At 48.5% G+C, this 25,133-nt stretch overlaps 1 protein-coding gene across 2 annotated transcripts; it reads left to right on the top strand.

The window, feature by feature from the left end:
* The first annotated feature begins 253 nt into the window (after positions 1 to 253).
* LOC119457111 (acetylcholinesterase-1) lies at positions 254 to 21,102 on the top strand. 2 transcript variants are annotated; one of them, XM_037718936.2, is made up of 4 exons: positions 254 to 1,482; positions 1,850 to 2,256; positions 6,003 to 6,152; positions 20,322 to 21,102. In XM_037718936.2, the coding sequence occupies exons 1-4, from the start codon at positions 316 to 318 to the stop codon at positions 20,608 to 20,610; spliced, it is 2,013 nt and encodes a 670-aa protein (XP_037574864.2). In that variant the 5' UTR covers positions 254 to 315; the 3' UTR covers positions 20,611 to 21,102. The 2 variants fall into 2 exon arrangements, with proteins under 2 accessions (XP_037574864.2, XP_049525923.1); XM_049669966.1 differs by lacking the exon at positions 20,322 to 21,102 and adding an exon at positions 18,785 to 19,403.
* The last annotated feature ends 4,031 nt before the right edge of the window (positions 21,103 to 25,133 follow it).

Raw genomic sequence — 25,133 nt, forward strand, 5'->3', positions numbered from 1 at the left:
TTCAAGCGAAGCCGACTAAGTGAACAGATAACAATCTGTTACATCCGCACCACGCCAGTACTGAATGCAAGAATAAAAGCAGGAAACTTGGCAAGTGCCACCGTTCATCGGCCGCGCCTGACCCACCGTTATCTATGCAGTAAAGGTGCACGCACAGCGTCTATATACATCCCGCGGAGTTTACCAACACCGCCTCTTCCATCCAGTTTCGTTCCTAGACTGGAGCCAAGAAAGTGGCGAGAGCGCTCGGTTATAGGTGTCTCGCTTAGCATTCGCTCATCAGACACGCGCAGTCAAGGAAGCACAGCGGGAGCGATGAACGCTGTCCTCAGAAACTCGCTGAGCGCCGTCTTCTCCGTCGTGGTATTATCCGCATCAGCTCTGGACACGCTTCCCGAGAGCGCGCCAATCGTGCGCACGGAGTGCGGACTCGTAGCCGGACAGACACTGACCGTGAGTGGACAAGAAGTGGACGCCTTTTACGGTGTACCTTACGCAGAGCCACCCGTCGGAGATTTGCGCTTCCGCAAGCCCGTGCCGGCAAGGCCGTGGAACGGAACGTTCCGAGCGACGTCCAAGCCCCCGCCATGCGCCCAGACAAACCACTTCCACACGGACAATGTGACACTTTACTACGGGGCATACAACTCGGAGGACTGTCTCTACCTGAACGTGTGGAGGCCGACCGCGCCGTGCAAGGGCACCGTTTCCTGCCAGGTGAACCTTCCCGTCGTCATTTTTATCCACGGTGGCGCATTCCAGTGGGGCGACTCTGCCATCTTCCTCCACGACGGAGCCAACTTTGTGGCACTGTCCAACATCATCTTCGTGAGCTTCAACTACCGGCTCAACGTCTTCGGATTTCTCTCCGCCGAAACGGAGGATGTCCCGGGCAACTGGGGTCTCTGGGACCAGAATATGCTCCTCAAGTGGGTCCAGAGGAACATCCGCTTCTTCGGCGGTGATCCGAATCAGGTGACGCTCCTGGGCCAGAGCGCCGGCGCCATCTCGGCGGCCATACACACGGTCTCGCCCTACAGCGAAGGGTTGTTCAAGAGAATCATCATGCTTAGCGGAAGCCCGATAAACGTCGTCTTCACCGTAGCAGCGAAGGGCGTCGACTATGTCATGAGTCTCGCGCGTCACGTCAAATGCGTCAGCTGGAAGCCCCGCGACCTGGCCGACGTCATGGACTGCCTTCGGACCGTAGACAAGCAGGACTTCCTCCGGCTGCTGAACGGCGTGGACCCGCGCAAGACAATTTACGCGCCGGTCAGCGGTGACGCCTACGTACCCAAGGACTGTACGTTCCTCAGCACCTGGCGAAACAAGATCCGCAGCACAGAGGTGATGATCGGGACCATGAAAGACGAGGGGTCCCTGTTCATGGACATCGCTTTCCGCTTGGCGCCCTTTGTGCGAAGCTACATTGACATCGACCACCGCACCACCGCCACGGCTATCATCAGCGCTCTGTTCAAGGTTAGCTTTCGAAAGTTGAGCTTCGTGTTTCGCTCAAAGAAAAGCCCGTACAAAACGGAGCTCTCCGCAGACAATTTTTCTGCTATGCATGTTGAGTCGATTGTTATCCAACCAAATGGTATCCGACGACGATGTATACATGAGGGTATTATGAAGCATCATCGTAATCTTTTCTTTTTTTTTCTTTTTTTTGCAGTAGTAAAAAAATACAGACAGACGAAGTTCTTTTTTGAGGAGGGAATGACGGCGGGTTTTTCTTTTGCGCACAATAAAGATTTTCAGTGTAGCACGCGTCCGCACGTGCATCGTCCGCGTCTTTCTTTCTTTTTTTTTCTGCTAACTCGATCTACCCTCTCATCACCGGCAGATTCCTGGCGGCTCGGCCAAGATGGTGACCGAGGCTTACTTCCCTGACGAGCATCCGGGCGACAAAGAGTCGGTGCTGCGCACCCTGCAGGACGCGGCCGGCGAGGGCCTCTTCGTGTGTGCCTCGAACTTCTTCGCAGAGGTGGCTGCCGACCAGGGCCTGCCCGTTTACCGCTACGTCTTCGCGCACCGGCCCAGCTACAGCCTCTGGCCCCGCTGGTACGGCGCGACGCACGGCGACGACGTGCCCTTCGTCCTCGGCTCGCTGCCTTTCTATGGGGACCCAAGCCGCTACACGGAGGCCGTGCTCCCGGACCGGGCGCTCTACGACGCCGTCAAACACACGGACCAGGAGGGACGCCTCATGGCCGACATGGTCGCCGCCATCGCCGCCTTCGTTAGAACAGGGTATATAGACAAGCAGGGAGGTTGTGAGCGCGGCGGGTTGACAAAGGGAGTGTTGACGATGATGCGATTTCGAGAATCCCCTTACTACACCGTGAACATCTGGGAGAAGCCATGTTATACTGCAGTTAACTTAAAATAATCATAACTGTCCAGTCAACTTACATCGAATTGATACTTATGATGATACTTATAAATTGATGCCTACTAAAATTGTATCACCCCATTTACAAACATATACCGCGATAACGTGATCTACATTTTGATTTTAGCCAAAAGGCCGAGAAGCGATAATGAAGCCACTATTATATACGCACGGTCTATCGCGATCTCTATCCGACTTCAATGTTACCGCTTTTTGCCCCCGTTCTAGAGAGCAGAAGACATTCATGCCGCTCATCAGTAAATGCGCGCCTGCAAAACTGTTGCAAGGTGAAGGCAGCGGCGCGCGTTGCGAAAGGACCTTGGAAAGGACGCACGGCCGCTTAGTGGAATATATTACAACTCTTGCGCGTTATCGCGATGGCCGGTGGTGGTGGAAAACTTCTATTTGTCTAATCGGCAGCGGCTGGGCAGCGGAGCGCACATGACCGTTGCGTCTGCTGCCACAAAGCACTGAAAGGGAACGTAGTGACCGCTTCAATTCGCAGCGAAGACCAGGGCCCGAATTCACAAAAACTTATTACGCTAGCATTTTCCGTAAGAAAGAATTATAGCCAATCCAGATGTCAGACATGTAATTAGCGAAGGCGGCCAGCCAATGGCGAAGCGAACATACGAAAGAAAAGCTTTGTGAACCTGGCCCCAGATGATTAATTTAATGGGAATAGTTATTTGCCTTATTCCAGGCACTTTGCGGTGGGTATAGGTATTTCCCATCTCACCACATACTTCGGACTTCTGTATAAAAAAATTAGGGGCAGGTTCACACTAAGTGGTGCGAAGACTGGGCAAACAGCGAAGCTGGTGGCCCTTCCCTAGCTTTAACTTTGTTTTCCTTTGCTTAATTTGGTTTGGCTTGGCTGGTTCTTAGCAAAACTTAGCCGACCCCGAGTATCGGGACGATACTCGGGGTCTGCGCGCAGTCTTCTAAATACCACTTTATAGTCCGACGTAGCGTTGAAGCGCGAGCGCGCTCGGCACGGGGACGTCACGCCAGCGAAAGCGCAGCACTCTAGTCCGGCGGGAGGCGTGACCGACGTGCCCGGCGTTCGTCGGCTGCAGCCGGCGTCGAGATGCGACATGCTGCATTTTGCGCCGGCCTCGTCACGCAGAATGGACCGCATCCACGTCTCGTCGAGCTAGATGGGCTGATGGATACTGGTGGCGGCACGTGCAGCGAGTTCGCAGTTTCATATCGTCCTGAAAGTCCTAGTTTCGTATAAATTGCGCATGCCTCTAGGCGGCGCGACGCGGCGCACACGTTGGACTATAGAGGGGTCGGTTTTCGCGCCTTTCATAATCACGGCTATCCACCAGCCCTTCTTGCGCGACGAGACACGGCAAGATGCTGTATCTTGTGACCGGGCGCTAGGGAACTGGCGACTCAATATCCCACGCGAAAGGAGGAAAGCGTGAAGGGGCAGCACGGGAGGGTGGGGTGCGGCTTCTACTCTGCCAGCAACTACGTACTATCGTGAGCAATATGAAAGAGAACACAGAAGCGCGTGTCAGATAGCCTAGAACCCTGCTATGGCGATACGCGGCGGCCGCAGTCGAAAACAAAGTGGAAAGGGGGACGCTGTTCTAATAACTGTTGGTACTCCCACCATGGGGGTCTGTTTACACAAAGTGCGGAACTTCTACTCGCCAGCGCACAGGGATAACTGTTTGGTATTGCGGTTACTGGTAACTTTGGCCGCCGAAGCGTGGCCAAAAGTAGCACTCTTTTAAGGCGTAAGAAACTGATCGCGTCAATTGATATAAAAAAATTGATTGAAAATGCGAGCCAAGGTCTAAAAGTTTTGTCACACGGTTGCACAAAGAACAAAAAAAAAAAAAGAAAAATTGTGGGAAATTCTTGCGAAGTATTCCGGGTCAATCACTCGATCAGTATAAGCCTACCCCCGACTTCAATGGCAACGCGTATACGACTTGTGACACTCACAAGCACTCTCTGCAGCCTATTCTTGCGAAAACCACGGCTCACGAACAGATCTTTTTCACACGTACAGTCTCATCTTGTAACTGCAGCGCGCACACGAGAAACGAGGATAAAAAGGTGAAGGTGAAAGGTGAAACAGCGCCTGTCTGTCACTTTCACCTTTTTGTCCTCGTTTCTCGTGTGCGCGCCGCAGTTACAAGATGAATAGATACCAACTCGCCCAACTTTCAGTACTTTTGTACAGTCTCAGATTTGAACTCTCTTCCCGAGCATGTTGTTCAGGTGGCTAACTTTGATGAAGATGCTGAATTGTTTTATCTATCTAAACATTTTTTCATGTCATATACAGCAAAAGCTACTGCTGTGCAAGATTTTGTCTTATGTTCTTGTGTTTTCTTACCTCTTCTTCTTCTTCTTCTTCTTCTTCTTGTTTTAGAAATGTGCGCACGTTGAGAGTATTACATGTATGTTAAATGTATGTTGTTTCTTGTCCCTCTCCAGCTTGGCCAACGCTCGCAGCATTGTGAAATTAATTTAAAAAATTTTAAAAGTACTGTCGTAATGGAAAAAAATATCTAACAAGTTCTTGCTTTAAAGTTACGGAAAACAATTTGTTTTAGTGAAATCACGGAAAATCAAGGTAACAGAAAACATGAGCGAGCAGAAAATATATTTTACAAAATTTGCCATACTTCTCAGGAGCTTTTTCTTTTTTTTTTTCATAAAAATTTATGACAGTGTATGTATAGGCGTGGCTTGCTTATTTTGGCAACTCCTTCTGGGAATTTATAAGAAATTAGCAATTGTTTCTTCTGACAGAAAGCAATCTATTCCCTCGGCGATTTTGCTGAATGACAAGAAACCAGCTTAATTATTTGCCCGTTTTCGCATAGTGATAATGTGAGAGAATTGTTAATCCTAAATACGTGCCTGCTTTCTGGTGTGCGTAAAGTAAAGTGAGACCAACTGATCAATGAGTTCAACTGACTGAAGCTCGACAAGGGTGTCCATATATCTGAGGGGGGTGTGCAAACTACGTCGGTAAAAATGACATGTTTTAACTAAGCAATTTCCGAAAGATTGTATGCCCACAGTTCCAGCCACCAGAGAGCATCCCTCGACCGAGAGGACCGGGTGAAAGAAATCAAAATGCCCGTCATTCTGCAGAGCATTGAAGAATGTGGTACAAAGAGACGACTATGCCTTCCAGATTAAACCCTCGAACATGAGCTGTCTGAGAGGCGCGTGGATGTTTTCATTAGAATATGGGCGGAAATTAACACATTCACGTAGGATAAGTAGGCAGGACGAGCGCTCGTCGTACTTCGTCTCGTCCTGTCATTCGTCCTTTCTACTTATGCTGCATGTAGTGTTAACTTGCGCCCCTCGCGTAATAGCTACGTTTAATCAACTAGCCAAACTAGAAGTACTTGTACATTTTTTTATTACTTTGACCACCTGGTGTATTTTGTCACTATATATATGAATGCGATTAGCCGACATGGGCACTATGCGAAGGACATACTGTTCCCTCGTTTCCGCATCCACAGTTGCGAGCGTTGTAAGGAAAAACATGCATAACTGTAGCAGACAACTGGCACCAAGTCACGATGAGACGCTCATTCCTGTATTTTCTCTGCTGCAGGAGGCCTACGGTGCCGCTGTCGAACGGCAGCTGGCCGCGCTACACGAACGCCAACCCAGAGTACGTAAGCGTGGAGCTGGACGGCCCCACGAAGCGGCTAGGACCAAGCCGCGAGATCTGCAACGTGTGGAGGCGCTTCCTCATAAGAAAGTACGTATTGTGCAATTATATAGACCGCCGTCACTACGAGCCTATCGATTTACGATGGAGAACATTTGGTCACTATCAGAGTATGCCTCTTGTGATTGGCTGAAAGGTGAAATAATCGCGGATTTAGACGGCAACGCGATGATCACAATAGGAACCAGGGTCTGTGAAGATGCTGTTCATATATAACGGCGACCTATCTTTCCAAGTCAAAATCATCCATAAAGAAGCTAATTATACTGGCGAACGAGAGGTATGAGCCGCGACCAGTGGGACCCAAGTTTAAAGGTGTGTGGGCCGGATAATTTCGAGGGACACTGTTCTACCGCGGCAGCAGTTAAGAGCTCGAATGAGTTCGCTTTGTCTGTCCCATCTCTTCGCCCTTTTCCGTTACCCTAGCTGACAAAGGGTACGGCGCTGGTTTACTATATTCTTGCTATAGGACGAAGGATATAGTTGACGGTCACTTTAGCATACACCAGAAGAGGGTGAAGGCGAAAGCCTGCGTGCTTAAAAGACATTCCTTAAATCAATTGACATTCTCATTCGAATACGTTGTTACTTCTTATTACTTGTTTTTTCCGACCAAATGTCGCGCGTTCGAGTGCCCTAATTAATGTTATCCTAATTAATTGGACCTTGATTAACCTCGCCCTAATTAACACCAAAGGTCGTGGGTTCGACTCCCACATAAGCTCGAAGGTTTGACTCCCACCGAATGTCATGGGTTCGAGTGCCTGAATTAACTCTGTCGTAATTAACACGATGAAGGCGGTGACCTGCGCGCTGTCAAAATTGTTGCGTGAGCGTTGCTTGCTTGACCCGCGCACCATCAGAATCGTTACGCGAGAGTTGCTTGCTTACTCATAGAAGACGATGATGACGGTGACCCGCGCACCATCACAATTGTTGCGTGAGCGTTTGCATATAGGTAAGACACGATGTCAAGTCGGTGTAGTACGTAAATTACTACACCGAGTAGTCATCGTGTACGATTTCGCGTCGACGACACAGTTTTGGCTCAAGGACGTTGAAGGTCGACTGAACGATGAGACATATAAGGCTTTCGCCTTGAAAAAAGCTTCGCCCACCTCCGCCACAGTATTGCTCGCGCTATAGAAAAACCAAACCCCAGAAGAAAGAGAGAAGGAAGGAAGGAAAGGCAGCGAGGTTAATGACTTCGTGCAGTTCCCGGCTCTACACGCGGGGAGGTGCTTGGGGAATGAAAGAGAGAGAGGGAGAGAGAGAGAATACATGAGTCTAGATCCCACTATTGCATGAACTAAGCCAGATGCAGTGTATCTGTAGTCTGGCACTTAAGTCTTTCGCCTTCGGGTACTGCAGAGGAGCTCGTGTAGCTTTCCGGGTTGCTGAGATGTGAGGTCAGGCTTCCAAGGACTTTGCTTCTGTGAAAGGCCGATCATTCAGTCTATTCAAGGCACATTGGCTAGTCTGTAGTTGTTTATAAAAGCGGGAACAGTGGCACAGGAGATGACTCATGGTGTCTTCACATCTGCACTTAACGCACATGGGTGATTGGTTGGGTGGTTGGTTACGGTGCTTATTAAGGCGAACACCTTATATGTCTCATCGTTCGGTCGACCTTCAACGTCCTTAAGCGAAAACCGTGTCGTCGAAGCGAAATCGTGCATGATGACGACTCGGTGTAGTAACTTACTTACTACACCAACCCGGCATTGTGTCTTACTTATATACAAACGCTCACGAAAAAATTGTGATGGTGCGCGGGTCAAGCAAGCAACGCTCACGCAACAATTTTGATAGTGCGCGGGTCACTGTCGTCACCGTATTAAGATAGAGTTAATTCAGGCACTCGAACCCGCGACCTTTGGTCGGGAAAAACAAGTAATAAACAGTAACAACGCGTTCGAATTAGAATGCCAAGTAATTTAATGAATGCCTCATGAGCGCGCAGGCTTTCGCCTTCACGCTCTTTGGCATATGCTAAAGTGACTGTCAACTTTTTACAAATGGGTGAGTCAGCCATTCCAATATGATAGTTGTATGAGCTAGTGAAGGTTACTCCGACTCACAGCCGACACAGTAGTTTTGCGTCACGTCGTGAAAAATTGCTTGGTAACTGCAATTTTAATGGTGGATCGAGGCTGTATAATTGTCGGTTGGAATTCTGCGAAGAATTCCAGTGACTCAATATGATGGCACGCGCGAGATGGCGAAGCTCTCTTGTCGGCGTCTATTCTTGATAAAGGTATAAGGACTGTCGATGTTCCATTCTGAGCACGTCGGGCAACGTCATCGGCGAGGTGGTTACCAACGATACCCCGATGTGCCGGCCACCACTGAAGGATTATATCATGTCCTCGTTCAGAAACTCAATGGCAAATTAGGCTGATATGGGACACCAATTGGTCGTAATTTGAGCTTCATAAACTTCGCACACTTTGAAAGGCTACTTTGGTGTCACAGATTATTACACGTTTGCGAGATGGTTCTTTTTCAATATAGTTAGGGTCCTTCGTTTTCGGGTAAAACTCTATAATTAGCGATTTTTGCACACCGAACGAAATTTTTGAAAATCGGTTTCAACCAGAATTCTCCCCAAATTCCGCCCTTTTGTAAAAATAATAAATGGAGGTGTCACAAAACTAATAAATGCTGCCCTCCTTTTGTGAGCAGGTGGTCAAAATATATCATAATATTATTATTAATATATGAATATGGTAAATGACTTGTTCTCGCTTAACACTCCAGCGAAACCTGGCGCATGTAAAGGTATAATATAATCGGCCCGTGCGGGCCATCAGTGAACAAATGCTTGTTGCTTTTTTAATAGCATCGTTTGAATGAATGTGCTAATGATGCATTACATTACATTTCCCGCGCGTCGCATAACGTAAACAGCGGTAATGCGCTAGGAAGCAAAGTAACGCAACGTTGATGCTGATGTGCATGGCGAACGGTAACTGTGACGTTGAGACAACATTTACCTAATTAATTTACGTTCAATGAAGTGTGACTGATTCGTCTTGTTGATATTCCGTTAATTTCGTTGTAAGAGTGTGTATTGGGACAAAAAAAACAAAAAAAAACAGGAGGACAAATGACAGGACGAAAAGCCCGACATGTCTAGAATGGACACAGGAATGCTGACATGTGATATATGTACGTCAACAAGCTCTTGTAGTATAAGAAGAAAAAAATAAACACCTCGCACTTGCTTTGAAGCACACCATTGTGCACTACATTTCATACTTTTTTCCTTTATTAAAAAAGTACGCACAACTATGTAAAAAACGGATCACCAAACCCATTTCTATTTGTTGTTTTTGTAAATGAGGTTTCTTTAAAATGTGTATTAATGCTTGACAACGAGGATTTGTAGAAACAAATTCGTCACATAATTTGCGAGCAGCGCTCACTGCCATCACATGTTCGTGTGAGTGATTTCGCTTATTTAACTAGAACGTTTGTGTCCAAAAGAATACCATTGCATGTATTAAATAAAAAAGAAGTCACAGCTTCGCTCGAAAGGCGAAGCATCGATTGCGATAGCAAATTAGTCGACAGCTATACGAAGTAAGGATCTTATCGGCCGTATAAATTTTTAAATATTCGCTTACTAACTAAATAAACAAGCACGGGTCACGCGCGCACAGGTAAACATGAACACATCTCGCTCGATGACCTCGGAAACTCGTCAAAACGCTGGAGTGAAAAAGCGCGCCAGCAGCAGCGGGCAAATTGACCTTTGCGCTGTCTCTTGTTTCGCTTGAACGCGAACGTCGAAGGCACAGCGCATACGAAGCTACCGACACTCAGCGCATGCACTTTGTCCCCATCGCAGATCGCTTTGAAGATGAGGCCCCCGCGGGCGCACACTTCAGCCACATAGACGATCGGTTTCAAGATACGGTTAGAGTGACTTAGAATACGGTGCCCGCGCGGCAGCTCCGTCAGCAGCAGCCGCAGAAGCAGAACGCACCCCCCACCCCACCGTCTCCGTCGCCTCCTCCCCGTGCCCCGCGAGCGAACGAAGACAACGCGCTTCCTGCCGCCTTCCTCTCTCGCGTGTGCGAGAATAGAGTTTTAGAATAGGGGCCCCAAAGAAATAGCGTCGACACCACTTCACATGCGCGAGACACTAACTGGGTTTGGGTTTTGCGTTGGGCACGCTATTTCACCGATTTAGCGGGAGCCCTAAAAGCAGCCCCAAAAGCTTTGCGTCAACAAACATGGCGGCACCCATCGAAGCGACGGCTCTCCGAGTACCAAACTCGGCTTGATTCGTGGTAACGCGTGAAGTTCGTAAGCTAGGAGAAGTGACTGCGGTTATCGCTTTCTCTAAACTAACGTGTTTAATGAAGATTGATTCATTAGACGCCGCTGATTCCGAATTCGATTGTCGATTTCATGGCTCGTAGGCCTAACGTGGATTAGCTTGGCTGGTGAAGGCACGTCAAGTTGGTTACTCAAAATTACGCGCACCAAATCGCTTGCTGCAAATAGAATAACCTCTCAATTGTAATTAAACGCTAAACTACGGAAGTCAAAATTGCTCTTCCTATCATAAAATTGTATAGTTTATTTTAATATTTATAATAGTTTTTTCTTTGACACCGTAGTGGCGCTGCAAGCTCAAGACGCTATTCTGAAACGCAATATTCTAAAGCTATTCACTCTTGCATGCCCCAATGCTAACACCCGCAAAGCTCTTTGGGGCCCCAAACATTTGGGGCCTCTATTCTAAAACTCTCTATTAAGCTGCGGTTGCCGGCTTACCCTCGCATGCTTTCACTCGCACACATAGTCTATACGGCGGGCGGCGACGGTTTTATCGCCGTTGGACTTTATATGGAACCTCACGGCGACGACGGCGACGGCAAAAATGCGCTTGGAGTGTCCATATAATTTATATCACAATAAAAAAACTTAGCTAGAAAAATCCAGTACATTGAACTACCGGGCAACAAAACCACGATTTTCCCCCGGTTTTCGTGCCAGACAACAAAACCCAAAATTTCTCCCTGGTTTTACTGTTGAAAAATAGCGCCAGAATTAAAAATGTAACATCCACAAACGAAGGACCCTAACTATATTTCACAGCAGCGCGAAGAGCGGTGAACTTGAAACCCGTAAATTTCATGACGTGTGAAGTCTTAAACTTGATGACGATCCATCGAGATGGGATCCAGATGGGTCCGCGTAAACATAGATTGGGCTAGCGTACGAAGTATGTAAAACGTTCCAATGTAATCTGCTTGAAAGCCACAATGGACAGGCTACCGTTCTTTGCAATTCCTGAAACATCAATGCGCACGGGAGGCTTTTTCAGACGCCACAAAAGATATGTCTTTCTAGTTGCGCGAAAGTATCTCAGCGACACAGAGTGCTAGTTAGCCGCAACTGATGTGCAAAACGCTGCCTTGGGTGTCTTCTCTGGCAAGCAAGCGAAATGGTCAGAAAGTCTGCATATATGGCGAACATGCGACCGGATCGAGTGCGTCAGCGGCAATATGGATGATTAGTGGGTGGTCCCTGGCGATGGCAGTTGTTGATAGGTTGAAAGCACATTAAGTTAGTTCCCGACATGTTAGAAGGGCTTGGCCTTGAATGCGCTGTAAGACCACAGGTGTTAGTTTTGCCAACATTGGACAGCACTAGCGCAGTAGCGCACCAGGCGAGGGGGGGGGGGGGGGGGGGTAGTTTGCGAGTGTGCAGACGATGGCGCGTCTCACATTTTAGTTGCAATACTCAAAGGCGCAAGGAAAGAAAAAGGCTCAAACTGTATGGCAACCCCTTAAAGGCGAAAGTTACATCTTTTCTCCGCCTAGAGCTGCTTCAGTGGAATTCAACGCAAAGCTATCGAGCACGCGGGTGGCCCTCCTTGAATTTAAGAGTGAATGAATAAATACAAGACAATGATAGAGTGTTTTTGTTAATCAGGAAATTCGACTTCAAGCCACCTCCTTAAAGGAAGTGACTTACATGAAGTGGCCATTATGTAACGCATAGTAGACCTTTGCCTCAAAAGCACTCCTAACGCGCATGTCTCGAGCTGAAGCGAACTTACGGAAGCCTTCGCACAAATGGGTTAGATTTCAGTCTGACTTCGGCTAGCTACCTAGCGCATAATGACAATTACGATGCGGATGTAATGTAATGGTAATACCCCATAATGGGGTCTTTAACGTAATAATATGAGAAGTGGACGCTGTGCTGCATAATGCTGAGTCTTCTTTTTTTTTTTTTCGCGTTGGGGTTGGGGCAGTGTTTTCGGGAGATGACTGCAGTCACCAGGTGACTGCACCGTGCAGACCACTCACGTTCGCGCCTTCGCCCATCCCGCAAAACGCCCAGTTCACCTGCATTTAGCGGAATCCCGGACGCGTTAACACACTCCAATAGACAGTTTTAAAATAGCGTTTGCAACAAAACGTAAGTGCATGCTGTACGTAAATAAATAGCGTTGCCATCACTGCGCATGCTCCGAACATTATTGGATTTCTGTGGTTTACGTGCGCTATGATTAGGTACGTTATTCGGCGAGTCTAACGTTCCTACGCGTGCTGAGCAATAGCGTTGTCCAACATGGCGGCACCTATGGCTCCAGCTTAAGTGGGAATTCTCGTCATGGCTACGCTGTCGCTCTCGTTGATTGCCAGTGACCACTGAAGTGAGCCTTTGCTTCCTCTAAACTCACCTGAAACGTTAGTTATGAGTGCATGGCGCGCCCAATTTCTGACACCGTTCGGCGATTCCGGCGTCTCGTATGCCTAAACGAGATGAGTCCGCATAGGAACAACAGGATGGTCGCTAATGGATTACCCTGGCTTGTATACGTTTGGCACAAGACGCCAGACGACCCCCTGTCTTCTAACGTCCTTCTTACCCGTTTGCGTTCCGGCACGTTAAACTAAAAATCTTTAAGGGACGCGCACCGTAACGTTCCGCAAGGTGTTTGCGTTTAACCATAGTCCCTTAATATCTTTTCCTGGTCACGAAACTCCCGCCTCAGTTTAATATAGAGCCAGCGCCTGCCGCTAGGGGCGCCATAGTAAAAGAAAGGCAGGGCCTTAAGAAAGTCCACCTAGCCGAGCGGGCGGCGGCGGTATTACAGCGTAAGCATGGGCTTATTCCAATAGCCGTTTCGGTTCGTGATGATGCCACCGGCGACGGCCGCCGGCATTGGGCCGTAACCGCTATCGCCGGAAATGCGAAAAAAGTACGCGTTTCCAGCTGGGATCGAACCCGCGCCCGCTGCGTGAGAGCCCGATGCTCTATACCACTGAGCCACGCATGCTTTTTTTTATTTTTTTTTTTTGTAGCGTTAGCTACACTGGCCTAGCCAAGTCCGTTTCACGCGGCACATCAAGAGCCGTGCTGCGCATGCGCAAGGATCAGTGATGTCACACGGCTTGCGCACCGGAGCCACCGGAGCCGGCATGCACCTCTCGCGCACTCCGCCGCCGCCGCGCGCGACTCACCGCCGCCGGTCTGCGCATTCCAGAGGAGTGACGTCGTAGCCGTGGTAGACGCACTGGCGCCGGCGCTCGCTCGCTGTGCAGTCGCCGTCTGACACTGCGCTGGAGCCGCTGCGCTTCTGACTGGCGGTGGCGTTTGCCAGTGTGGTATATCCATGGAGAAGGAGAGCGCAAATGCTGCTCAACAGCGCAGAAGAACTGAGAAGCTTGACTCATCGGATCCCGAAGTAGTTGCCTGGCAATTAGCGGTTGAGCGTAGGAGACAACCAGAAAGGCTAAGAATAATCAGCTGAACCTTTGCTAACGCTACGTATATCCTGGCATAGCCGAGCTAAGCCACTGCAACTTTTTTTTTTCTTTATTGCCGGAACTTTCTCTTAGCAAACACCAATTGCATCAATTTTTGCCAAAGAAAGCAATACATAATTATGCATATACACATACTTTCATTCTTTCATGCATACATGTTGTGCGGTCAGTCACATTTTGGCTGGCACTGTCTTGTTCAAAATTCTTTTAAAGTTGCGAGGGGCTCAATATATATATTTAAGTAAGGACTTCAAAGCGTTAGAAGGTTGTCCGCTATGCTCTCCCAGCGTACAGAGAGAACTTGTGATAGCTGCTCAGTCCCGGGTCATGCCGGCCGACGGGATGAAAGGAAAACTGACCAAGCCAGATCACGTGCTCAGTATTTATTTCCTTGAAACTGTGACGCACCCAGGGCGTCGGAACGACAACTAATCTTATCACAAATTCTACGTCGCAGCGAGTTTATATTCACTGAAAATGGTTGCCATGCTAGGTACGATATGTGGAGAAAGTTTAACGCTTCTGGTTTAATTATGAGCGTTGCAAATAATTACTGAAGACTTGTTTCTTTTCTGCATATTTATGCGTAATACAGTAAACTCTCAGTTATACGAACGTCGGTTTAACGAATATTTCAAAATAACGAACTTCTAGAAAATCCCCGGAGGTTTTCCTATGCATTCTATGCAAAAATCCTTCAGTTAAACTAATTTGTGATGTGGCGTCTCACACGCGCTCTTGGGACAAAGTAACGACAACACAGTAGTGCAAACAAACAAAAGGGCCTTTATTGCGCCTTTCATAGGCTAGTGCATGTTAGCCGAATTACTACGCATAGAACATTCACATGGGCGTGCGACAAATCAAGGAAGTCCGACTCACCGGGACCGGCTAGCGTGCGAATATGTTCGCCCCATGCTATCACACCATCGCCTAGTCGTTCACGTGTACGGTCACGCGAACGGTGGCGCGTTCGAATGATCCGTGTTCGTCCATACCAGTGCCCTGCTACTAGCCACGCGAGAAGGCTGTTTCACATGCGCGATTGGGGCGAAAAAAAAAATCGTTCTGCCGCGCACGTCGCAGAGAGATTTTCGCTGAGAGCTTTCACATGCGTCTGTGACAGCGCGATTTCCGTCGCAGCGACGCCGAAGGTCGCCCCCTGCTCACGAAGCATCCAAGCCTACATCGCTAAATAAAAACAACGTGGAAACTAGCCATATATTAAAATGTTCTTGTTACTACTTGAAAATAGAATGAGTACACTATTTTTATTGCGATAGCAATTATATGGACACTCTAAAGCAGATTTCTGCCGTCGTCGTCGCCGTGAGGTTTCGTATGACGTCAACGGCGATGAAATCGTCGCCGCGCTCCAGACGCTGTATGTGCGAGTGAACTGGCGCGAGGGACGCGCGCTTTCACGGGGAGCGAACGCACGTCGGAGAGCAAACACGCGTTCTGCGCGTGCTCCCTGAAGGGCTGCAGAATTAAGCGTCTATTTCCTCCTTTTCATATATAGAGAGCAAACGCAACTTATTCCATCGCGCGAAAGGCTGTGGGGGGGGGGGGGGGGGACGGGATGGAGGGAGGGGACGTTTAGCTGCGGCACCAAATACGTATTTATATAAAAACGCCGCGCGCGTTCGGTGCGAACGCGGGCAAAACGCCGACGGCGTCGGCAACAGTTCTGCACGTTGCTGGTGCTGCTGCATGTCCAAGTTTATACAGCTGATAAAACTACTATCCTTACTTAGTATAGCTCTCTACTAATTTGCTATCGCAATGGGTAGCTTCGCCTTTCGGGTGCAACTGCGACAATTTTTTTAAATGTTTAAACGCGTTGAGACTTTACGATCGCTTAGTCTGCAACCACGACGAGTGAAACGCTGCACAACGGCGCAAGTATGAGCGTGCGGCTAGTGCGGCGTTTGTGGGGTGGTTTCGTTTAGTACCCCGTTGTTGCGGTAATTACATCGAAGTCACAACTCGTCTCCTGGAAGAGTATATGCTTCTGCAGAAGAAGCGACCATTGAGTGTGCAAGCACCTGACACAATTTGTAGCTATAAAGAGGTTCACGACGGTGACGATCAAGTGGGTACGTGCCGTATGTTGAAGGCGGCGTCTGCTCCTGACCTGGATAGCGTGCAGCTTCTCATTTTAAACTAATTGTGTGAGCTTGAAAAAACAAAAATTGTTCATGAAGCTCCTGAGCCTCAGGCGCTGGTGGGTACGCTCTGTTAAAACATCATTGAAACTGGTGCGCGACATTGCACCGCTGAGATTCCAACACGCGGTAAAATAGGAAAGTGCCTATTTCGACGGTGCTTGCTGTTACGTCACGTTGCTCCGCCCACATCGCGCCGATCGCTGCGACTCGGCGACGGAAATACCAACATGTTGGAATCCCGTCGCGGAGAGCCCGCGACGTAGCGGGGGTCGCTGAGCGACGGAATGCACTGTGTCGCTGTGTGAAAATCGCACCATTTTCACATGGCGCATCGGCGCACGCGCGGGACGTCCGCATCGCTCGCCGACCCCAACCCGAAGAGCAAGCGCCTTCGACCTTTTTCTCCCAAGTCACCCCGCCGTTCGGTGGCGTTAGCATCGCGACACTAGCGCCATCTCTCGTAATGCGCCGCAACCACCACGACCGCCGCCGGCGCTTAGCCACGCGGAGAAGCCGGATTACAGGAGACGCGAGCAATGCGGGGAAAACATCAGGAGACGCGTGAGCGTCGCGCATCCCCACAGTGAATGGCGAATATTTCAGTTGAGCGCACTTGATCAGTGAACCCGGGCTCATTTTTGAAATCAGTTCAACGAAGTTTTGCGCTCTGAACTATCTGATCTGGTATTGTTCCAGTGTTCATCGCGAAGAAGAAGAGATCGACGAGTAAGATGCAATGGCAAAGGCAGATTCAAATCCTGTAACTCTAGCCGAGGCTGTAGGATGCCTTGGAAAGATGCGAGACTTCGTGTCTCTGCCAAGCTGTGCCACAGGAAGTGCACAAAAACATAGATTCTCTGTCTCTGGACAGATTTAATTGTTCATTCTTGCGCTTTAAGAGCATCAGTGCAAATGAAAATTACAGATTTTCTTTTTTTTTCAGAATGAGATAGGCAGCCACATAACTGTTTCGCTCTATAAACCATAACTCCATAAATTGCATTTCACGCTTTTGACTCGATGTCTGCTGTGCCCTATATGCTGTTCCATATCCTAGTGAATATTCAGTTTAGTGAACTTTCATTTAAGTGAACTATTTTCTTGGGTCTCTTGAAGTTCACTGAAGTGAGAGTTCACTGTATACGGGACGCGTAGTCCTGGGTGACCGAAACGAGGCACCTTGTTTATATTTGCTAAAAATAAGGGAAAGATTACTGGCGATGCGTATAGGCAAAGTTCAAGGTGTGTAGGTTGATTACGACTTTTAGCAGTACATTAGTGATTTTTGCTCCGCTAAGCGTAATAAGTGTTTTACGACTGGCGCAATATTTAGCCCCTTCTCGTGAAAGAACTATATAAGCCACCGAGACCAAATTCGGCGAAAATTGCGAGAAGATTATTTCCAATGTGCATGTGAAGGTAGATGTGTGAGGATGACTCATAACCTTGAAAAGACTCCTTCAGCAAGTGCTCAGCCGTTATTCACTATGTTTCCCAGTGTACTGGGGGAGCCCTACGTCACATCGAGTTTACATTTTATGAAAATGGGCATGTTAAGCGTGACATTGTCGCAAGGATTGAAGTAATGTGCCTCTGGTAATGCCTCTGTCTAATGGTAACGCCTCTTATGTAATGCCTCTGGGCCCTAGCTTAAGGTGAAAATAAATGAAAGGTGTAACAAAACTTTAAAGTTGGTGGTTTAATTATGAGCTTCGCAAATAATTACTGAACCGATCGTTTTCTCCTGATTTTTATGCCTTATGAGGCGTCCGAGGTGTCCTCGGTGAACTAAACGGGTCACCTTCTTTATATTTCGTGAAAATATGAAGCAGGCTATGGGTGACGTCTAAGGAGTGTTTAAAGTCTCTTGATTAATTGTTGCCTTTTCAGTAAAAAATAAAATTACATTAAATTAAAATAAAAATAAAACGTACGCAAGCACGCCATGCAGAGTTTGTTTTAAGAACGGCGTTTAAGAACTATAACAGCCACCGACATCAAATCTGGTGAAAACTGGACGAACATAATCACTAATGTGTATGCAGTTCTAAATGTTTGCTGGTGAGGTGCGTTGGTGAGAATATTTGAGTGTCGAAAGAGAAATACTCGGAACCACTCGAACGTGTGGTTTAATTACAGGTACCTGAAATCGGTATTGCCACATCTCTAAGAAACATCTTCACTGGAAATTGGGCTGTGATTCTGCAAGGTCGCACAATTCATGCTGTCTTTATTCAATAGGTTTAAGACAATACGGTTTCAACAATAACTTTAGTTGACGTCAGTGTCGCATCTTGGGCAACCAGCAACATGCTCGTCCGAGGAACTATAATCTTCACAAAAATTATCATCGGCGTTTCCCGTGAGACAGCAACCGTTGCCCAACAACGGCGAGGATGGTCTGGGATTGAGCGCACATGTCTCCACTGGCGTCCCGTACGAGCCCGTTCAGGTTTCCTCTGTTCACAATATTTGGCGACAAATGTTCGGCAGTGCTTCAGCAGTTTTAAGCCACCATGGGCCCAAAAACCTACAGCTTCATTTCAATGGTGCTATGTACGTTATTCCTGCAGGCACCACTACCTGAGGCAGTAACAATAAGTCCTCGTAAAATTAACGAAACCGAAACTAGCGCAGTCGTGTTGGTGACAAAGTCTAGGCGGTGTGTTGATGCGTGATGTCTTCTCCTTAGCAGCCGAGGCGGCCAGCAGCAGGCGTATCCAGGGAGAGAGATGAGCAGGACGGTGTTGACCACCATATGCGTGCTAGTGTCGCTCAAAATTCGAATATCCGTCATGCCTGCCGAGGGGCAGGCTGACGAAGACATCTACGACTTCGACTAAGTGGAGCATGTCCACCCTTCCACTCACGTGTGTTCCACATCACTCACATTCCATGGCCACATCCTGTTCAGTAAAGTGTTCGACCCGCTCAGGCCTTTTCACTCCCTCGAAGGCCGAAGCTCGACGCTGCACGCAGGTCGCTTCGTGTTGCCCAGTTCGCGTGGGCACGCTCTGTGCTGTAGGCACAGGGGCCCGCAGTAACGGACGCACAAAAGGGTTTTAAGTTCAGCGCACACAAAATGGCTTCCGCATGCAATGCGTCAGCGTGTCTAGTGTACGCGAGCAAAACTCTCTGCGCATATGCTACCAGCAGTGCATAGCGATTTGACTGGCTAAAAGAAGAGCCGTCGGCGGGCGCACTTAAACGCCTGCGTTACAACCTATCGATACTGTGTGCGCCATCACGCTGAGTGATACGCGGAGCGCAATTCTTACGCTGAAAGCTGTGACTACAACCGAGAACGCGACGGCAGAGTGCTGCCTTCTTCAACCCTGTGCAGCACACTCGAGAATCTGCGCCACCTACCTTACTCTGAGACCGCCACCGCACGCCGGCGACGCACACTTACACACTCGTGCAACGTACTCAATGCTAAGCGCCCGCGCCCTATTTTATATGCAGACCTGTCTGCCACATCGTTTATCGTAGCTTCCGCTATTTTTTGCTTGCACAGCCGGTGCTTCAGGTTTTGTAATCCTCCAGGTAGCCTTTTATACTGGTGTCACACGTACACTTCTGATCGCGATCGGGGCCGATCCGGATCGGATTTATTGATTGCGATCAGCAATGGTCATTGCTAGACGGTCCAACGATCCGAATTAAGTTATTATCGTCTGCTGATCGTCGGCAACTGTCAGAACTGCATAATACCTTAGCTGCAAATTCAGATTTACAAGATATGGTTAAATTTGAAGAATATTTCAATTTTACAGCTTATTATTGCTGATAGAAAGGAATTTCAACGAGCTGCCTTCACTTACCGTATTTAGCGTTTTCAGAATACTGTTCTAGAGGGCGCAGACGTCAGCCTACGATGGCGATCAAGGGGCCTGATCGCGTTTCACGGATCGCGATTGTTCGGATCCGGATCCCCGCAAGATTGCGATCGCAAATGACCGTGAAGCGACACTCAATCCGCATCAAGCTCAATCTGGATCGGCCCGATCGCGATCAGAAGTGTACGTGTGACACCGGTATTACCTTTCTTAGCATTCAGCCATTGCGCGCTTTCAGCAAGCAAACAGCTACACACACGGAAATATATGAGCGTGAATGCTCACACCGTGCCCCTCTTTTATAGACACGATTGTTGCCTGTTGGCAGCTCAGCGCTTCTCCTTTACTCGTTTGACTCTACGCATTTGCACCTGACACTGGCACTTGCAGGGATCCTGAGGAGGAAGAGGTAATGGAAGAAAAAAAGGAGCAAGAGGAGGAAGAGGAGGAGGAAGAAGAAGAAGAGGCAACAGAGGACAGCCATTCTGGAAACACAATACAGCAAGCGAGTCCAGTGACAACACCAAGGACCTCCCTGTCTTCCCTCTCTGCCGCTCTTCAGCCAGAGAGGACTTTAAATCGCGGAGGCAACGGAGTATCAGAATCAGGTTGTTTACAGCCACTGTTGGTGGTCGTTTCTACAATCGCAGTGTCAATAGTCGGCAGGTTGACAGTCTAGTGCTCTTCTATATGACACCAAGAGAGGCTCGTATACTACTGTATGCACCATGCTCAGCAAGTGTTATGACGCGTCCATAATTTCTTTGTCCCGCCAGGACAGCGCGTCTCTTAACCGACCAGCTTTACGGCGCATACTTGCGACATATGCGTGGTTCCCAACATAGCCTACGCTACCAGGCGATCCCGAGTCGGGCACAGAGGCTAGACAGGCATTGCTGGCAGATTTTGCAATGCTCTTGTCGCACGCCTATAGAACTCTTATGGAGAGTGGTTTCTTCCGTGCCGCATTTGAATGTTGAAAAGTTGACACTATATGAAATCCGTAACTCAACAAAGTACGTCCAATCAGAGTGGATGTTTAGTTTGCGAAACACAATTGAAGGCGAACGTTTTACATAAAAACATGTCTATTTTCTCCATGTACAGTTTCCCGGCCCATGTGATCATACGGGTTTTATATAGGATGCCGTTTCACCACATCAAATTATTAGATATATTATTATTAGATTATTAGCCATTTGTCCGCTATAGCTTTAGCCAGGCCAATGCCACCTAGAAAAAAAAATGTCACAGTTTCGCCCTAAGGGCGAAGCAATGAATGCGATAGCAACACAGCAATGTCATCCGAAGTAAGGTGAGCGGCTTTGGTAGCAATATGAATTGTAGTAAACATGAGCTGATTAAGTAAGCAAGTGTGCTGCGGCGTAAGTAGACCGACATGAAGAGAGACTCGATGACCACGAGAAGGCGCGTGTGAAACGGTTGTGTTGATGAGAAGCGCTTCCCGTGGGCAGCGCGTTCGAAGGGACACACCTGTAGCGCTGCACTGCCGATCCGGGCAGCATATTTAGAATATGCAGTAGGTACAACGCATGGCAACCGCAGAGCCACGCTATTGGCTTACACGCCTGTGGGACGCTGTGATGTCACTCCTAGCAACGGCGCCAAGAGACTACTCTCGTTCTCAGTGCTTTATCGCCTGGCTCTTCTTCCCCAGCGACACGGATGTGCCAACGGCCGCTCGGTCGAGGCCGTCCGTGACTTGTGTTCGGACTGATCGGACTGTTTTTCTCCAAATGGTTTGTTTTTAACCGCTGTACGCACGTGTTCTGCGGCAAATGCCACGCCTGACTTTTTTTTTTTTTTTTTTTCCTCCGGCTGTGCGCACGTTGGTGTTCGGACTGTTTTTTTTTTTTTTCCCTCGCTCTCTCCAAGTGTTTTGTGTTTAACGGCTGTACGCACGTGCTCTGTGACTAGTAGTAGGCCTGACTTTTTTTTTTTCGGCTGTGCGCACGTGATATTTGGGCAGTTTTTTTTAACGCCTGTACGCCCGTGTTTTGCGGCTAGTGTTCTGACTGACTTTTTTTCTCTATCTCTCTCTCCGGAGTGTTTTGCACTACCGGCTGTGCCAACGCGGTTGTGCGGCTATAGCCGCTGCGGACAGTGATTGTCGGACGTCGACGCACTTCGCGATGCAATGCGTGAAGGACCACGTCAATTCATGCGCTGGTGTTGAAGTCCTTCGTTCCAACATCACGAATGTCGATGACGCTTCTCGATGGATTCTATTCTCCAAGATTTATCTCTAATTCATGCCCAATAATTCTGTGCTCCTAACTCCTTGCGTGTATATTGTGTAAAACGGAAACTGTATAAATTGAAAACTGTATGCCATGGTTGTGTCCTTATTGCGGTGGAGAATTGCCCACAGCTTTTTAGATATGGTAATGCTTGTATAGTATGTACCGCAACAAATTAAATGTTTCCCTCTCCTGCTTGGTTTTGACGTGATGTAGTGGTCGCAGAAAACATTGTCTAATTGCGACAGTATATACCCTCTGAACAATCCGCAGGCCAGAAGCAAGCTATACATGGAACGTTATGAATAAGGGTGGAGACCAAATCATTTAGAAGGGATGCTTTATTGATGATGACACGTATTATCTACTAAAGTGTTCCGATAATGCAGTTTCAGCCAGTATATTAAAAAAAAGTGTCCCCAGTCAGTGTCCACCATTTCGAATTGCTGTGCTTTAGAAATTCACATAAAGCAGTGCTGTTAAATTACAGTTTTTAGCTTGCACCATTTCCAATGCTATTAATGGCAGTTCGCCTTTAAAATTTTTTAGCCCCGTTGTAGAATAATGGGAATTGCTTTTTGCAAAGCACTTTTTAAACAGTATTTAACATGCACACCACTTACGTCCTAAAACTGACATTGTGCATCTGGAACAACTCCAAAGTACCTTACATTAAGGATATCGCGACATGTAGAAAACCCGAAAAACAAAATAAAACCCGAGAGAGTTCTTTTCAAAGTGAAGAAATTGGCACATACCTGCAACATTTATTGAGAGAACTTCGTAACATCGAAACAAAATAGGCTCTTTCTAGGACTGTTTATTACGTTTTGTGCAAAAGCACCTAGAGGTTAAAACAATATCCAGTGCTTTGATGCCGTGTCGATGTCGAATTTCATTGATAGGACGTAAGCTGCAGAATAATCGCAAGGGTGCTTTGCTTCACTTTGAGGGCGTCGCGCTACTTGTCATTAGTAGTAGTGGTGGAATACGACATCTCATTCTCACAGGTTCCGATCTTGTCGGGATGGATTTCACGCATCGATCCTCGCCGCGTAAGCTCCTGCACCGGCGTAAATAGGTGTCAATTATATCGGTCGGTAGGGCACGAGGGCACTTTGGTGGTTGGGACGGAAAGTCTCGCTCTAGAAAACGTGAGGGCGTCGTCCGTACAGCGGTTAAAAACAACACACTTGGAGAAAACAGTCCGATCAGTCCGAACGCAACACGTTGGAACAGCCATGGCCTCTCGATCGAGCGGCCGCGGCACAGCCGTGGCTAGAGTGACCGCCGTGGCGCTGGGGAAGAAGAGCCAGGCGATAAAGCACTGAGAACGAGAGTCGTCGCTTGGCGCCGTTGCTAGGAGTGACATCACAGCGTCCCGCAGGCGTGTAAGCCAATAGCGTGGCTCTGCGGTTGCCATGCGTTGTACCTACTGGATATTCTAAATATGCGACCTATCCGCAGGTCACGTGGTTGCAAAAGTCACGTGACCAAGTAGGCTAGGCACTTGGGTATTTCTCTGCCTAAAATATAGGGAACGCCTAGGTACAACTGGTGCCCTGAAATATTCGAAAATGGCATAACTGTGGCTACTGTGAAGGGATCGGTACTGTTCCTAAATAAACGCATCACTGTTCTGATGATCCAAATATAATCTCACTATCAGGGAGGGAGCAGTCTACCTACGCTGCGCTCCGCAACACCCCAATGCACTATAACCTCACGCAACGCGTTAAACCACTCGGCCATCCTAACAACACGAACTTCATAAAACACGCAGCATTATTTATCCCATAGGGGCTCAGTTTACGACATTTCTGGCATTACGGTATCTTTAGAAGCAATGGTTTTCAGTTATGTGCTACAGGAGTGTTGCGGAACAGTAACAGCTATTCTTATTGCTCCGTGGCGTACACTGCAGCATGCAAAGAGCCAATGCCTCCTTTAGAAGATGCCAAGGAGGCATTGAAAGAGCGATAGAGTGATTGTGTCGGCACGTCGTGCCACCATCGCCGTGCCACGTCGTGCATATAACTTGTCACAAAATTTGCAGCAATGCATTACGACGCGCGAAGTAGACAAAGCGGTCCTAGGCGTAGCGTTTTCACAGCTGTCAAACTCAGTGCGCAAGGCGGCGGCGAACGGCGGCGGTGGCGAACGTGGGCGACAGCATGCGAACGTGGGCGACAGCATGCGAAGCTCTAGGTACAGCGTACCCTAGGGCGGCATTGCCTATGGCGGCTTTGTTTTCCCTGTTCCTTGAAGCGGAGAATTCCCTGGAAAATGGCGTTTCGAGGTTACTTTCAACCGACCAATGAAAACGAGGATCAGTCTCCTGTGGATACGGCCTCCGAGGCTGCGAAGGCATTGCCACCAGCGTCTCCCGTATAGTAGTATGGCACTCAGTACCATACCTCCTTGGCGAACTGCGACGCATAATAGTATTTGAATCGCAATATTTATTTGAAGCAAATGTAGAATCACGCACGCGCACGCCCACACACACACACACCACACGCATGTACGCGCACGCACGCGCAAACACGCACGCACACACACACACACATACGCATGCACGCGCACGCACGCACGCACGCAGCACGCACACACACGCACGCACGCACACACACCCACATGCACGCACGCGCACGCACCCACACACACGCACACACACGCACGCACGGAGCCACACACCATACCTCCATGCCACACACGCACGAGACAGGTGGCGCCTCAGCTGCGGTGGCGCCGCAGCACGGCGGCTTCACGCGAGATATGAAGCTCTCCCATAGAGTGACAGCGGAGTTTCGTGAACAGAAAAAGTATTGAGGGACTATAGTTTAACGTACACAAGGCGACAAACGCCATTCTAAAATTGTCAAATGTCGCCACCCTGCACGAAGCGGCGGGCGAGGAGGACATCGAGGCACCCTAGAGC

The sequence above is a fragment of the Dermacentor silvarum genome, chromosome 6, assembly GCF_013339745.2.
Source record: "Dermacentor silvarum isolate Dsil-2018 chromosome 6, BIME_Dsil_1.4, whole genome shotgun sequence".
In the NCBI taxonomy this organism is placed as follows: Eukaryota; Metazoa; Arthropoda; class Arachnida; order Ixodida; family Ixodidae; genus Dermacentor; species Dermacentor silvarum.